The 16,350-nt window shown below is 40.0% G+C and overlaps 1 protein-coding gene across 1 annotated transcript in view; it reads left to right on the top strand.

The window, feature by feature from the left end:
• Nucleotides 1-16,350, top strand: part of LAMA2 (laminin subunit alpha 2) — a 1,029,834-nt gene that overhangs the window by 896,686 nt on the left and 116,798 nt on the right. Inside the window, 1 exon segment of the mRNA XM_040350410.1 lies at nt 11,199-11,353. Within this exon segment, the coding sequence (XP_040206344.1) occupies nt 11,199-11,353 (155 nt within the window).

Consider the following 16,350-nt stretch of genomic DNA (forward strand, 5'->3'; position numbering starts at 1 on the left):
AGGCTCAGAGAGGCCGCATATTTGCTTATGGCCAGCACCAAGTTGTGTCTATATCCAGATATTGGCCCAGATTCAGGTAGAATGGAGCAATATTTGCGTGGGCAAAGAGCAAAGATTTTTCTCTGCGCCCACGCAAATATTTCCATTTGCCCAGCGATTCACGGAGCAGTAGCTCCGTAAATTGCGCGGGCGCTATGCTAATTAGCCCTGCGTAAGGGCGCCTAATGTAAATGATCCCGCCGGGGGCGGGAATCATTTAAATTAGGCACGCTCCCGCGCCGAGCTAACAGCGCATGCTCCGTCGGGAAACTTTCCCGACGTGCATTGCGGCAAATGACGTCGCAAGGACGTCATTTGCTTCTAAGTGAACGTGAATGGCGTCCAGCGCCATTCACGGTTCACTTACGTAAACGACGTGAAATTTAAATTTCACGGGCGGGATGCGCAGCTATACTTTAGCATTGGCTGCCCCTGCTACAGCAGGAGCAACCTTGCGCTAAAGTCGCCGTACGGAAACTCCGTACCTTGCGTGCGCAGGGCCCGCGCAACTTTTGTGAATCGGTGGTAGTATGCAATTTGCATACTACACGCCGATCACAAAGGCCGCGCCCCCTAGCGACCAACGCAAGAATGCAGCCTGGGATGTGAAGGCATAAGGAGGCTTATGTTTGTCACATCCTAGGCTGCATTCGTTGTAACAAGGTTCCTGAATCAGGAGCACTCGTTACACCGGAGCAAGTAAGCACTTGCGCCGCGCAACCTATGGTTGCGCGGGCGCAAGTGCTTCTTGAATCTGGGCCATTGACTGAAAAAACAGAACAGCTCACACATTTAAGGTTTGCCATTTCTTAAATGTCTTGCAGGACAACTTTATGTGTAAATTGGTGGATGCCGCAACTAGAAATAATGCTCTGATAGATCTTCTACTTACAAACAACACAGATCTGATTGCAGATATGGAAATAGGGATAACCTAGTAGACAGTGACCACAGAGTAAATAAATTCAGTGTCAATCATAGGAAAATGAGGCATGAGGGTAGTGCAAGTACACTTATTTTCAAAATAGCCAACGTTTCTAAACTGTGCTACATATTACATGATATTAAATGAGATCAAATTCTATAAACATTAAACACTGGGGGAACATAAAATATTAAAATATTAAATAATAGCATTAGGCAGTGTATGCCAATGGGATAAACTTTAGCATAAAAAGGAGAAAAAGGCAGATTTTGAAAATATAAGGCAGAGGGGTCATCACTGGCATTCCAGCATTACAAGGAATAGGATAAAAAAAAATGCAATCAGGGCACCTAAAATTGGCCATGAGAGATGCATAGCATAAGAGAGTATTATTCAGTATTATTCAGTTAATTAGTGCACGTTTAACGCAGTATATTTCAGTGTGTTACTGCACATTTAACACAATATATTTCAGTGCATAGCAGTGCAGTATATTTATGTTCTTTAGTGCATGTTTACCACAGTATATTGCAGTGTGTCAGTGAAGTTTTACTGCAGTATATTGTAGTGTGTCAATGGAGTGTGTCAATGAGTGAGTACTCAAGTTAAAGTGCACCAAACACCACGTTGACTAAAGTGCATCCACGTACACAATTCCACATCTTTATTACATTTTGTTAATAATTGCCCCCCGTCCCACCTCCCATCTTGTCTGGGAGGCCAACAAGGAGAGGCAGACATTCTCATGGAACTGTGAGGGGACCAGCAGCATTAGTGTGCACAGGCAAAGTTGGACATGGTCCATCCTCGGGCAGGACATGATTTCCACTGTTTAGTGATATTGCCTGTGCTCTCCAGTCACAGCATGCGGAGGAGGTGGTGGAATGGCTTACTAAACCACCCTCATCCTCCGCCACCAAAGCAGATACTAGTGCACAGTCCACTGCAGCTGTCAGAGTAGCTTATTCTGCCTCCTTGTCCACAGCTACTCCGGTCATAGCCCCAGCAACAGGCATGGGTAGTCAACTGAGTTATTTGAACACTCATTGATGATGCACAGTCATTACGTGATTCAGATCTTGGTTCTGAGTTTGAATCTAGGAACATGGACCTACAGAGAGGGGATAACACTGGTAAACAACAAATTGGTAGTCACGTTCCCCCAGCTACAGTGAATTGCTAAGTTGTCTCCAGTGATAATAAGGATGGAGGAGGTGATGATGATGAGGTCACTGACACAACTTGGGTGCTGGATAGAGCAGAAGAGGAAAGTGAGGGTGAGGCACAACCCCAAAGAGGCAGCCATCATGGAAGAGTAAAGAGCAGCCTCCCTACTGCTCCAGATTTTGGAGCTTTTTTTTCCTGGCCCACTTCCCACAGCTCAGCTGTTTGGACCTTTTTTAGCTTATGTGCAGCCAATTGCACTGTTGCAGTTTGCCAACTTTTCCTCAAGTACTACAGGCATGGCAAAACACCAGCCATTTGGGTACCACATGTTTGACAAGGCATTTAACATCCCATCACTAAGCCCATTGGCTGAGGGATGCATTTCTGCTCCTCCTGACTCCTAACCTTTCTGGTCTACCCCCGCTTTTCCTCATAACCCCTCAGCAACCTCCACTGACAGGGATGATGGTATAGCTCAGGGTGTCTCAGGTCCTAGCAGCACATCTGCCAGTAGCACACCACCAGCTGTAGACTATAGAAGGCAAATTTATCTGCCCCATCTGCTGCAGCGGAAAAAAAACATACAGTCACTGCTACCCACATGCCCAGCATCTAAATTCAAGCTTGTCAAAGCTGCTGGCTTTAAAACTCCTGCCTTTCTGTCTGGTGGATTCTGCCCACTTCCGTGAATTTGCAGAATGCGCTGTACCACAATAGCAGGTTCCCAGTCACTATTTATTTTCACGTAAGGCAATTCCAGCTTTCTACCATTACGTGGAAGGTATTGTTGTGGCATCGTTGGGCAAGCAATTACATTTTTGACAGCAAGGCCAATTCTTGCTTTCATCAAGAGTACCAATGTGAAGGCACCACCAGCATCCAAAGCCCATTTTTTCCACACCTGTTACTTCTATCCAAAGTCTGCTAAAGAGACACCAGAATTTTTCCAAAAAATCTCTAAACTTGTTCCGTGTGCACAAAATTGTAGCCTCATCATACAGACTGGCTCCACCAAGTCATTGTTTCTAAAATAAAGCTTGAATGGAAAAAAAAATTTTTGGCTTTATAAATTACATTATTCCTGCAGCAGATTCTATACATGGTACAGATGTGCCACATTACAGGCAGACTAAGGGCCAGATCCACAAATATCGGGCGTAACTTAACTTTTCCCATTTAAGTTACACTGCCGCAAATTGTCCAAGTTAGTGCCGGATCCACAAAGCACTTACCTTGAAATTTGCGGCGGTGTAACTTAAATGTGTCCGGCGCAAGGCGTGCCGAATCTAATGGGGCGAGTCCCATTTAAATTAGGCGCGCTCCCGTGCCGGACGTACTGGGCATGCTCCGTCGGGTAACTTACGCTAACAGACGTAATTTGCTTAGACGGTAACGTAAATGGCATCCAGCGCCATTCACGGACGTCTTACGCAAACGACGTAGGGTTTGAATTTTCGACGCGGGAATGACGGCCATACCTAATAGGGTTTATTCAAATAGGACTCAGCCCTATTTTTACACGGCGTAACTCGACGTAAACGACGTAGATTTAGAGCGACGGGCCCGTCGGAGCGTTCGTGGATCGCCGTAAGTGTTCATTTGCATATTCTACGCCGGCCGCAATGGCCTCGCCACCTAGCGGCCGGCCTAGAATTGCATCCTTAAGATCCGACAGTGTAATTCAATTACACATGTCGGATCTTCTGTCTATCTCTTGGAAACTGATTCTGTGGATCAGTTCCAAAGATAGAAACAGGGATCCTCTTTTGAGGATATGGCCCTAAGACCCCAGGCACTATTTTTAAAGGAATTTTTATTGTTATTCCTCATTTTTATGGTTTCATTTTAAGCATCAGTAAATCACTGCTCATTGAAAAATTATGCTTTTTACATGTCCCCCAGGAGAGTACCCGGACCCCCATAACCAATGTATGCCCAATTACTAGCATTTTTCCAGTTCGGGTCCCATAGACTGTTGCAACACCCATCTTCTGTTAAACTTCAGCTGGTGGACAGATGGCCTTAAGTTCTCCTGCAAAATGTCTTCATAAACTTGGGAATTCATTTTTCCTTCAATGATAGCAATCCGTCCAGGCCCTAACACAGTAAAGCAACCCCAAACCATGATGCCCCCACCACCATACTTCACAGTTGGGATGAGGTTTTGAAGTTGGTGTGTTGTGCCTCTTTTTCTCCACACAAAGGCCCCGTACACACGACCAGTTTCCTCGGCAGAATTCAGCTTCCGACGAGTTTCTGGCTGAATTCTGCCGAGAAACCCGGCCGTGTGTACACTTTCGGCCGAGGAAGCCGACGAGGACCTCGGCGAGGAAATAGAGAACATGTTCTCTATTTCCTCGTTGTTCTATGGGAGAACTCGGCCCGCCAAGGTCCTCGGCGGCTCCAGGACTGAACTGGCCGAGGAACTCGATGTGTTTGGCACGTCGAGTTCCTCGGCCGTGTGTACGGGGCCTTAGTGTTGTGTGTTTCTTCCAAACAACTCAACTTTGATTTCCTCTGTCCACAGAATATTTTGCCAGTACTGCTGTGGAACATCCAGGTGCTCTTGTGCAAACTGTAAATGTGCAGCAATGTTTTTTTGGACAGCAGTGGTTTCCTCTGTTGTATCCTGCCATTAAATCCATTCTTGTTTAGTGTTTTAGGTATTGTATTCACTAACAGGGATGTTAGCATATGCCAGAGACTTTTGTAAGTTTTTAGCTGACACTCTAGGATTCTTCTTCACCTCATTGAGCAGTCTGCGCTGTGCTCTTGCAGTCATCTTTACAGGACGGCCACTCCCAGGGAGAGTAGCAGCAGTGCTGAACTTTCTCCATTTATAGACAATTTGTCTTACCGTGGACTGAGGAACAGTGAGGCTTTTGGAAATACTTTTATAACCCTTTCCAGGTTTATGCAATCAACAATTCTTAATCATAGGTCTTCTGAGAGCTCTTTTGTGTGAGGCATCATTCACATCAGGAAATGCTTCTTGTGAAAAGCAAACGCAGAACTGGTGTGTGTTTTTTATAGGGCAGGGCAGCTGTAACCAACACCTCCAATCTCATCTCATTGATTGGACTCCAGTTGATTGACACCTCACTCCAATTAGTTAGATGTCATTAGCCTATGGGTTCACATTCTTTTTCCACATGCACTGTGAATGTTTACATGGTGTGTTCAATAAAAACATGGTTATATTTAATTCTTTGTGTGTTCTTAGTTTAAACAGACTGTGATTGTCTATTGTTGTGACTTAGATAAAGATCAGATCACAGTTTATGACCAAGTTGTGCAGAAATCCATATCATTCACATACTTTTTCTTGCAACTGTATAAACACAGACAGAGGGCACGGAGAGTTATCAGGTGTTTTTTTTTATTATCAAATAGATAAACCTCTTTCAATGGTATATTTTACAGGCCATAGGGGAACAAATAAGACTTCTATTGTTATTTTACATACTTTAACCACTTAATGATCAGAAGAATTTGCCCCCTTAATGACCAGGCCATTTTTTTGCGATACGGCACTGCGTCGCTTTAACTGACAAAGACGCGGCATGTGACGATGTACCCATACAAGGACATTTATGTCCTTTTTTTCCCACAAATAGAGCTTTATTTTGATGGTATTTGATCTCCTCTGCGGTTTTTATTTTTTGCGCTATAAACAAAGAGTGACCATTTAAAAAAAAATATATATACATTTTTTTACTTTTTGCTATAATATATAAAAAAACTAAAGAGTTTTGGCCAATATATATTCTTCTACATGTTTTTGTTAAAACAAATTGCAATGGGAGTATATTGATTAGTTTGCGCAAAAGTTAGATAGATTTAGGGACTTTTATTTATTTTTTAGTTACTGGACCCAGGATTTTACAATCAGAAGTGTTTCATGGCGCGTGTCACAGGTGGGGAACATTAAATGTATATCTCCTGGTATCCATGCTCAATAACAAAAGTCCCTCCTTCTCTATTTGACAGAAGTTGATTGTTAGATCATCTTCTGTCGATCAGGTAAGCATGAAAAAATTTCTGAATCCCCGGCTGCTAATTATAGGATGCATTTGCTGCTCAATGTATTCAGACAGTGACAAATCCAGCTTTCAGAATACAATGTGCCGACAGGGGGGGGGATTCCTCCATCTACCTCGTTTGTGACAATTGAATTTTTTTTTTTATTCAGCCCACTGGCTGAACACATTTTTTTAATTGTTTATGGCCAGCCATACTAACTCTTTAAGTGAATCATGAATGTAAATTGAACCTCACACTGTGGTAGCTGGAGCTTTGCTTGAGTTGTACAGTAGTTTACCAAGCACACATCACTCCAAGATAAAATGTAGGGACAGTTTTGAGTTCCAAAACATATTTTGAAATAGAGAGAAACATCAGAACATTGATTTATATCCTATCAGAACATTTTGCCACAAGACCCTAAAGCAGAAAAATATTAGTGACCATGTACTTTGAGATGTGGTTTATTGTGCAATAATGACACTGCATTTTCAAAATCGCTCCTGAAGGTTTCTTGATAAAAAAACTGGATGCTGTGTCTTGCAATAAGAAGAAGAAAAAAAAAATGATGCTGTGTCTGAAACTATGGGTTTTTGTTTGTGAAAATAATTTTTTTAATCTTTTTTTTTATTATTATTATTATTATTATTATTATTATTATTATTATTATTATTATTATTATTAATATTATTATTATTCGGTTTGTCTAAATAAGTAGTATAGGGAAAAAGCATGTTTCACACAACAAAGTAATAGCACATTAATGCTGTATCAAATGTCACAATTTTCCTTGTGCTGGCAGTAATAATAACAGATAACAGCACCATGACAGAACATAATATGTTTTCAAAGAAAACATTTTCACACCAATTGGATGCATCTTTTTCAATATCATGGATATTTTCTTGCTTTGCCGTCTGCCTTTATTTTTTGCAAATAATGCTCATCTCAGCAATTTGTTTCATTGACACTCTCATTATAGGTTTTTTTGGTTGTTCCTAGTTGTGTTTTTTTCTGGGTGATTATCCTTTATTTTAATTACATTGGGTAGCTTTAATTATCGGTGAACAGATTGTTATAGGATGAGAAATAGAGTATAATGGAAATGGAAATGCATTTAGATTTTCCTAGTAAACAAACAGGTTTTAATATAGGGTGATGTTCAGGACATTGGAGGTCAATTATACTGACCTAAATAACATTTAGGTATAAGTTTTTTTTTCAAGTATTAAAAAAATACCTATTTATAATATTTAAGTACTTTATGGGTTAAGTATAAAAAAGCAACATAGCAGCCATTACTATAACTTTTACAGCATTAGTACAATTCTGTTTAGCTCTACTAAGTGGGGATTGGCTCATTACAGAAAGGTGAGTGAAGCATGTAAACTACTGATTCAAATTATGTTGTCTAAAACCATTGGTCTAGTAATATGCTTTCCATGTTGTGTTACAACATGTCAGGTCCATGACAGTGTACAGAGTTCTCTGACACAGAAGAAAAGAAAAGTTGCAGCCTGTCTATTTTGGTACCTCTTGGGAATTGTAGCCACTTAACTACTTAAAGCATGCCTACCACATAAATACTGCGGCAGGGTGGCTCAATTGCGCGAAATCACGTACTTGCCCATTTGACAGAGGGGGAGCCAATCAGCGGGTCCAGCGAACCCAATGTCCACTGGCCACCCGCGATCGTTTCCCAGAGAGGCAGAATGGCGAACAGCCTATGTAAACAAGGCAGATCACCATTCTGACAGGGGAGGACACAGAGATCTTCTGTTCCTGCTAAGCAGAAACATGGATCTCTGTGTTTTCTTCCCAGTCAGTCCATCCCCCACACAGTTAGTAAGCACCTCCTAAAGACACACTTAACCCTTTGATCACCCTGATGTTAACCCCTTCCCTGCCAGTGTCATTAGTACAGTAACAGTGCATATTTTAGCACTGATCACTGTAATAATGTTACTGGTCCCAAAAAAATATTCAAAAAAGTGTCATTTAGTGTCATTTAGGTGTCCAATTTGTCTGCTGGAATAATGCAGGCCCACCAAAAATCACTAGTAAAAAAATAAAATAAATACAAATATCCCATAGATGCTATAACTTTTGCGCAAACCAATCATCATACGCTTATTGGGATTTTTTACCAAAAATATGTAGCATAATAAATTTTGGCCTAAATTAATGAAGAAATGATTTTTAAAAAAATTTTATTGGGTGTGTTTTTATTGCAGAAATAAAAAAATAAAAAAATAAATTCAAAATTAAAACCACAGAGGTGATTAAATATTACCAAAAGAAAGATCTATTTTTGGGAAAAAAGAACATCAATTTTATTTGGGTATAGTGTCTCACAATCAACTCTCAAACATAGTGTCTCACAGCCGCGCAATTTTGAGGTAAAGTAACGCAGTGCCGTTTTGCAGAAAATGGCCCTGTCATTAAGGGAGTAAAACTTTCTGGGGCTGAAGTTGGTAATCAATGGATTAGAATGCTTAGAAAGACACGCATGCTCAGAATAAAAGTATGAGACGGGAGCGCACCTTTGGTAAAAATGGGTTCGTAATGGAGATAGCACATTCATCACGCTGTAACAGACTGAAAAGCAAGAATCGTCTCTCACCAAACTTTTATTTAACACGCAGTAACATGAGATTAGAAAAAGCAGCCCCAAGGGTGGCGCCAGTGGAATCAAACTTCCCCTTTATAGTGCCGGTGTACGTGTTGTACGTCACCGCGTTTGAGAACGATGAAATTTTGTCTTGACAGTGTGTATGCAAAGAAAGCTTGACAAGATTCTCGACAAGCCTGACAAGAAACTCGTCGAGGAAAACAACGTTTCATTTACGACGAGATTCTCGATCGTGTGTACGAGGCCTTAGTGTAATATGAAGTCGACAATGTAGCTATACTCATAAAACTTTAATAAGAGTACCACACTATTAATTGCATTCCCAAACTTTTGGATCAATCATCCACTTTTGGTTTAACCACTTCAATACCAGGCACTTTCCCTCCTTCCTTGCCCAAGACAATTTTCGGCTTTTAGTGCTGTCGCTTTTTAAATGACAATTGCAGCTGATTGGCTCTTCTCTCATTGCGTCTGTCAGACGCGAGTGAGGAAAAGCCGATACACAGCTCTTCCTGTTAACACCATAATCAGCTGTGATTGGACACAGCTGATCACTTGGTAGATCTGTGTTGTCATATGACGTCCAGTCAGAATAACGGAACCACCGCCCGGCCAACATTTTGCTATAGGCCAGGTGGGAAGTGGTTAATGTAGCCCAGGTCTTGAAGGTTTGAAAACTTTTTTTCATTAGCGCTTGAGTATACCATAAAATGAAATTAGAGGAAAATTTATATGTGACCTTCACTTACTATTTTAACATTCATTATTAATGTTATTAATGTTATTCATTTAGGTAGTACAGATATACTGAAAACCACTTTACAAAGAAGAGTGGAGTTTTCCTGAGCCTAATATATAGTTTATCCTGAGTATTACAATTTAAAATGCCAACAGTTCCAAATTCTGTGAGACTGTCCAAGGATTTTAACACAATCCCACCATACTGTGGATCCAGGCTGTTTCCCACTGTGCTGAAACCCTCATTGCTGCACCCAGCTTTTTTTTGTTTTAATGTTGTCTTTACAGAGTGAAGCAGCAGTGCAAAATGCAGGTATTTAGCCTACTGAACACCAATGTCCCCCAGTGGCACCAATGGCCCAACCACCTAAGTAAGTGCCAGTGTCCCTCCTCTTTTTTGACAGAGTACCTGTGCCCCCTCTTCCTGCACATAATACCAGTGCCCCCTCTCTCCCTTCACAGATAACTAGTGTCCTCCTCTACCCCCACAGAGTACCAATGCCCCCTTCACTTCACAGAATGCTAATGCCCCCCTTTCTTCCGCACACAGTACCAGTGACCATTGGGCATGCCCCAAGGAGAGGAAAAAAGGGCCAATATTGGAAGTCAGGGGAGGTAAAAAAAATTACTCAGTGGGGGAAAGGGGGGGGGCATTAATGCTCAGTTTAGGAGGGGGGACAGAGGCACTGATGCTGTGTGGGGGGGAGAACACTGGTGTCCCAGACCAAGACTGTTTTCATCGGACAAACCGATCGTGTGTGGGCCACATCGGTCTTTTTTCCATTGGTGAAAAAAAATAGAACATGTTTTGAATTTTTCCTATGGATAAAAAACCGACAGAAAAATCAGATCGTCTGTGTGGAACTCCATCGGAGGGAAAAATCAATGCATGCTCTGAATCAAGTAGACGCATGCTCGGAAGCATTGAACTTCATTTTTATTTTGGCTCGTCGTAGTGTTGTACGTCACCGCGTTTTTGCCACAGTTGGATTTTAGTCTGATGGTGTGTAGGCTAGACTGATGAAAGTCAGCTTCATCGGATATCCAACGAAAAAATCCATCGGATTAGATTCCTTCAGATATCCGATCGTGTATACGCGGCTTAAGGCTTCACTACCAGTTTCTTTAACCAAAGATGCACCCAAATCTGATTGAAGAATCCCTGGACAGGTAGGTGTCCTTATATTAAAAGTCAGCAGCTGCAGTATTTGTATCTGCTGACTTTAAATTTGTTGAAGGGAGACTGGAGCTCCTCTTTAAATGAGCAAGAAAAATGTAATTATATCATGCAAAAAAACCTGTGTAAGTTCTATGATACATCCATTGTAACTGAAATGTACAGAATATGTAAATTTCAGTTACAATGACTGTATCTTAGTATCTACACAGTTCTTCACTAGTTTTATCACAGTTTTATCACTAGCTGTGGTTATTAGATTTCAATCTTTGCCATGGATGACAATAGCAGACAATATTAGGCATAATGTAGCACTTTAATTGTAATTAATATAATGTATACTTTTTTAATTTTTAAACCACATTTAACCACGAAGTTAAAGTATTAAATTTGTATTTATATGTATACCATTTTATATTAACTTTCCTGAAAAAATGTTGAGTTGTTCATTAGTATATGGAATTATGTACTGAGTGATTTATTTTAATGCAATAAAGTTACAGATGCGGATGACAGAGTAAAACATCTTGAAAAGGAGGCTGATCGATTGCTGGATAAACTAAAACCTATCAAGGAGCTTCAGGAAAACCTGGGTAAAAATATCTCGCAGATCAAAGAGCTGATAAATCAAGCCCGCAGGCAAGCCAATTCTGTAAGTCAATTATGCTATATTCTAAAGTAATGAGGTGTACTAATTCACTACATAAATAATTGCAAATTGGCAACTACAGTACATACATCACTTTGCTTAATATGGGTGTAGATAAACAGTCTTGCTTGGATTATTTTTTAGCTAATGGAGTGAGGCAAATCATACAGAAATTGTTAAAAATAGAAAGCATTAGCTAGACATAGATTTCACAAACCTAATCAGTTAACATCTTTAATTTACTTTACTGATTATGACCACTATGTCATTGGATCAGAAACTATTTTTTTAATTTTAAATAATTTGTCAATAGAACTTTAAGTTTCATTGGGCACCAAATCAACTAGTTCTACTGTTTAGGGTACTGAAAGAGAAACAATATGCTCATAAATGAAGCCCACACTTAATAAAGAGGAGCTACGATTCGTTAAAAAAAATGTAAATACATTGCAGTAGAAGAATTGTGATCCGCTACAAGCATTCCTACCAAGCCCCATGTAACAACATCTGAAGTCCAATTGCTAATAGTTTCAACTCCGGACTTAGTGCTGGATGCCAGCTGTCACTGACAGACATCAGTTCAAGCCTTAATCCTACATAGGACCCACAGGAACCACTTAGTCCGGGTAACATTTTAAAATGGGCTGGGATGAATACCCACTATCCCTATACCATTTTAAAATGGCATCTGTCACTAAAGTGGTTACATTTATTACAGTATATGTGACAATAACATCTATATCTGCATGACCTGGCATTAAAATAATCTGTGTACTATCTACACATACTATTGAATCAATATACTATTTAGGTAATATAAGTATGGTTAAACCAAGACTTTAGTCTGTGTTAGATTGCATTATTCTGTACTGCAAAACACAAATCTAATACTGTATGTGTGTAAGTATGAAAACATTTTATTAAACTTTACAGTATCTGGAATATTTACAGTGTTCTACCCATTTCACTAAAGAATCATCATGCCCTGGAGACAAAGGTGTTAATAATTATTTTATTATATAATGAATCATAAATATATCATGAAATAAATTATTCAAAATAATTTTTTATCTCAAGGGCACTTTACTGTGTCAAAAGTAATGGACCCTCATTTCTCATGGTCTATAATGTCATCAGTCCTTGTAAATTATATTATTTCCAGTTATTTATATCCTCGCCTCTCTCAGCCCACATGCTGGCTGCAAATATGTCTAGAAGATATTCTTTCCCCCTTTCATTTAAAATGTATTTCATATTATAATACATTGTAATTCTGACCAACCTCAGCTACATGCCCCTTGCATATAATATAACTTATTTTAACCACTTCCAGACCTGCGCACGACGATGTACGTCCTATTTTTAAAGACGGATATCTCGGTAACGGCAGCAGCTGCTGTCACAACCGAGGTATCCATCTTTAGGGTGCGCGGTCTGGAATCCGATAATGGCGGTCTCCGCGGCGGATTCACCGCGAGATCGCCGTTATCGGTGGCGGGAGAGGGCCCCTCCCGCCGCTCTCCCGTGCCCTCCGCCGCTTACCGGAGCCGTCGGTAGCGGCGGAGGCGATCGGATGCTGTCGGCTGGTGAGCGGGGACGGGACTGAAGGAAAAATCTCCTTCGCCCGTCCCCATAGCTCGGCTGGGCGGAAGTGACGTCAAAACGTCAGTCCCGCCCAGCCTCTTAAAGAGACAAATTTTTTTTTTGGTCATTTGAAAAAATGACATTTTTTATTTTTTTTCTATTTTTTGCATTTAAGCCCAAATATGAGATCTGAGGTCTTTTTGACCCCAGATCTCATATTTAAGAGGACCTGTCATGCTTTTTTCTATTACAAGGGATGTTTACATTCCTTGTAATAGGAATAAAAGTGATAATTTTATTTTTTTTATTTTTTTCAGTGTTAAAAATTCTAAAATAAATAAAAATAAATGCGAAAAGCAAAAAAAAATTTTTTTAAAGCGCCCCGTCCCGACGAGCTCGCGCGTAGAAGCGAACGCATACGCGAGTAGCGCCGACATATGAAAACGGTATTCAAACCACACAAGTGAGGTATCGCCGCGATCGTTAGAGCGAGAGCAATAATTTTAGCCTTAGGCCTACTCTGTAACTCAAAAAATGCAACCTGTAGAATTTTTTAAACGTTGCCTATCAAGATTTTTAAGGGTAAAAGTTTGACGCCATGCCACGAGCGGGCGCAATTTTTAAGCGTGACATGTTGGGCATCATTTTACTCGGCGTAACATTATCTTTCAAAATATATAAAACAATTGGGCCAAATTTATTGTTGTCTTATTTTTTAATTCAAAAAAGTGAATTTTTTCCAAAAAAAGTGCGCTTGTAAGACCGCTGCGCAAATACGGTGTGACAAAAAGTATTGGAATGACCACTATTTTATTCTCTAGGGTGTTAGAAAAAAAAAAATATATAATGTTTGGGGGTTTTAAGTAATTTTCTAGCAGAAAAAAATGTTTTAGTCTTGCAAACACCGAATCTGAAAAACACCTAAGGTCTGGAAGTGGTTAATGTGTTATGTCAAGCAAGCCAATTAATTTTCACCTATGAAGTAATATGTACTGTATTCCCATCTCTATCACATTTATTAAATGCAATCAGTAACACACCCACGTTAACAACCTTTAGCATGTAATTTATCATTTAGAACTCCACTATTGTTAAAGAATTGATGCAACTTGATATTTTTTGTAATTTAATATACAGTATATAAAATTACCTTTCTAGTTTGATGTACACCCTACTATGTTTTTTAAAAACTGGCATAGAATACATGCAAACATGGCTAGCTTGTTTGTGAACATTATATACTATGTTCATGTATAGAGCTCCCCCAGGAAAATGTATTTGTTGCGTGTGTGACCTTCTCAATATACCAAGCTGAGTTTCTCTTATAAATGCACTGAAACTGATTATATGTGTAGCAGAAAGATCTTTCCACTAAGAACTTAGGAAATATGAACTGGTTGCAAGTAGTAGAAAGTAAGAGGAAACCGAGTGTGGATTTTAGTAAAAAAACACTACATGGAAGACTCTGAAAAGCAGTTTGCTAAAATCCTTTCTAGGTATAGAAACAGCAAAGTGCATGTTTAAAACACATCTCTTACCAGATGTATGATGTGTGGTTGCAATGAAAAATGAATATGTTGCAGGCAGTCTGGTAAAAGCTGTGGCTTCTAGACATGTGTACTTTGAAATATTTTGTTTCAGAATTTCGTTTTTCTCCGAAAAATACATTTATTTAGTTACTCCCCAAATTTGTTTTTATTTATTTTGTTTAGTTAAAAAATGCATTTGCCTGAAAATTTGAATTAAGGTTGAATCTGTCAATTGAAGGCTTATGGTGTCTGTCGAAGGCTCTAAGAAGATTCGACGAAGCAGCTAAACTGTACAACGCCGTGATTGTACATTTCTGGTCGAATGCTCAACCCAAAAGCTATAGTAGAATTCTAATGTTGTATGACTAGTAATAATTATATTTATTAATTATTATCACTAGTCAACCAACATTAGAATTCTTCTATAGCCTAGGGGAGGAGCATTTGACCATAAATGTCCACTCGTGGCGACTGTTTCGTCGAATCTTCACGTTGAATCTTTTCTCTCTATGTCAAATAATCTTGGACTAATAGAGTTAGGTTAGGCACATTCAACTGCAGGTTTGATAGACACAGATCACTATTGTCACCGTCATGTTGAATCTTCTATCTATACAGAACTGTTGTTGCAACTAAACTAAATGAACTTGAGCAGGAGCAAGGCAGAGGGGGTGCAAGAGCAAGGCAGAGGAGTGCAGGCTGGATCAGGCAGTCAGGAATAAACTGATAGCAAGGAAGGCATCAGAATCATGACACGCCTGCAGCTGAAAATGTATGTGCCTGATGTTAACAGCCTGCTGGCTTCTGGGAGATACCAGCTGGTGGACACTGGAGCTGCAGCAAACAGCCCAAAACAGGACTGTACCACCAGCAGGTGAACTAAATCTTAACAGGTAGTGAGAGAGTCCCATGCATCAGTCAGTATAATTGTCCATGGACAGCAGAGACTAATATTAGAGTCTGATTACCAGGGAATATGTTGATCTAGAAATGAATGCTTGATCTCACCTAAAGTTCTACATAGCCTCTGGGTTCCAAGACCATATACAGATTGTTTCTATGATTCTGGTAAAACAAAGTTTGCTTATTCAAAATGAGCCATAAACGGAGGTTGGAGACTATCCATATTTGTATGTTAGAAGCCTAGGTGACATGTAGACACTGTCGACAATCCTGGCAGATGATGTCTCACAAAATATAGTAATACAGACATACAGTACAGACCAAAAGTTTGAACACACCTTCTCATTCAAAGAGTTTTCTTTATTTTCATGACTATGAAAATTGTAGATTCACACTGAAGGCTTCAAAACTATGAATTAACACATGTGGAATTATACATAACAAAAAAGTGTGAAACAACTGAAAATATATTTTATATTCTAGGTTCTTCAATGTAGCCACCTTTTGCTTTGATTACTGCTTTGCACACTCTTGGCATTCTCTTGATGAGCTTCAAGAGGTAGTCACCTGGTGCAGCACCCCATCACTCTCCTTCTTGGTCAAATAGCCCTTACACAGCCTGGAGGTGTGTTTGGGGTCATTGTCCTGTTGAAAAATAAATGATGGTCCAACTTAAACGCAAACCGGATGGAATAGCATGCCGCTGCAAGATGCTGTGGTAGCCATGCTGGTTCAGTATGCCTTAAATTTTGAATAAATCCCCCACAGTGTCACCAGCAAAGCACCCCCACACCATCACACCTCCTCCTCCATGCTTCACGGTGGGAACCATGTAGAGTCCATCCGTTCACCTTTTCTGCGTCGCACAAAGACACAGGGGTTGAAACCAAACATCTCAAGTTTGGACTCATCAGACCAAAGCACAGATTTCTACTGGTCTAATGTCCATTCCTTGTGTTTTTTAGCCCAAACAAGTCTCTTCTG

Source organism: Rana temporaria, chromosome 4 (genome assembly GCF_905171775.1).
Source record: "Rana temporaria chromosome 4, aRanTem1.1, whole genome shotgun sequence".
NCBI lineage: Eukaryota > Metazoa > Chordata > Amphibia > Anura > Ranidae > Rana > Rana temporaria.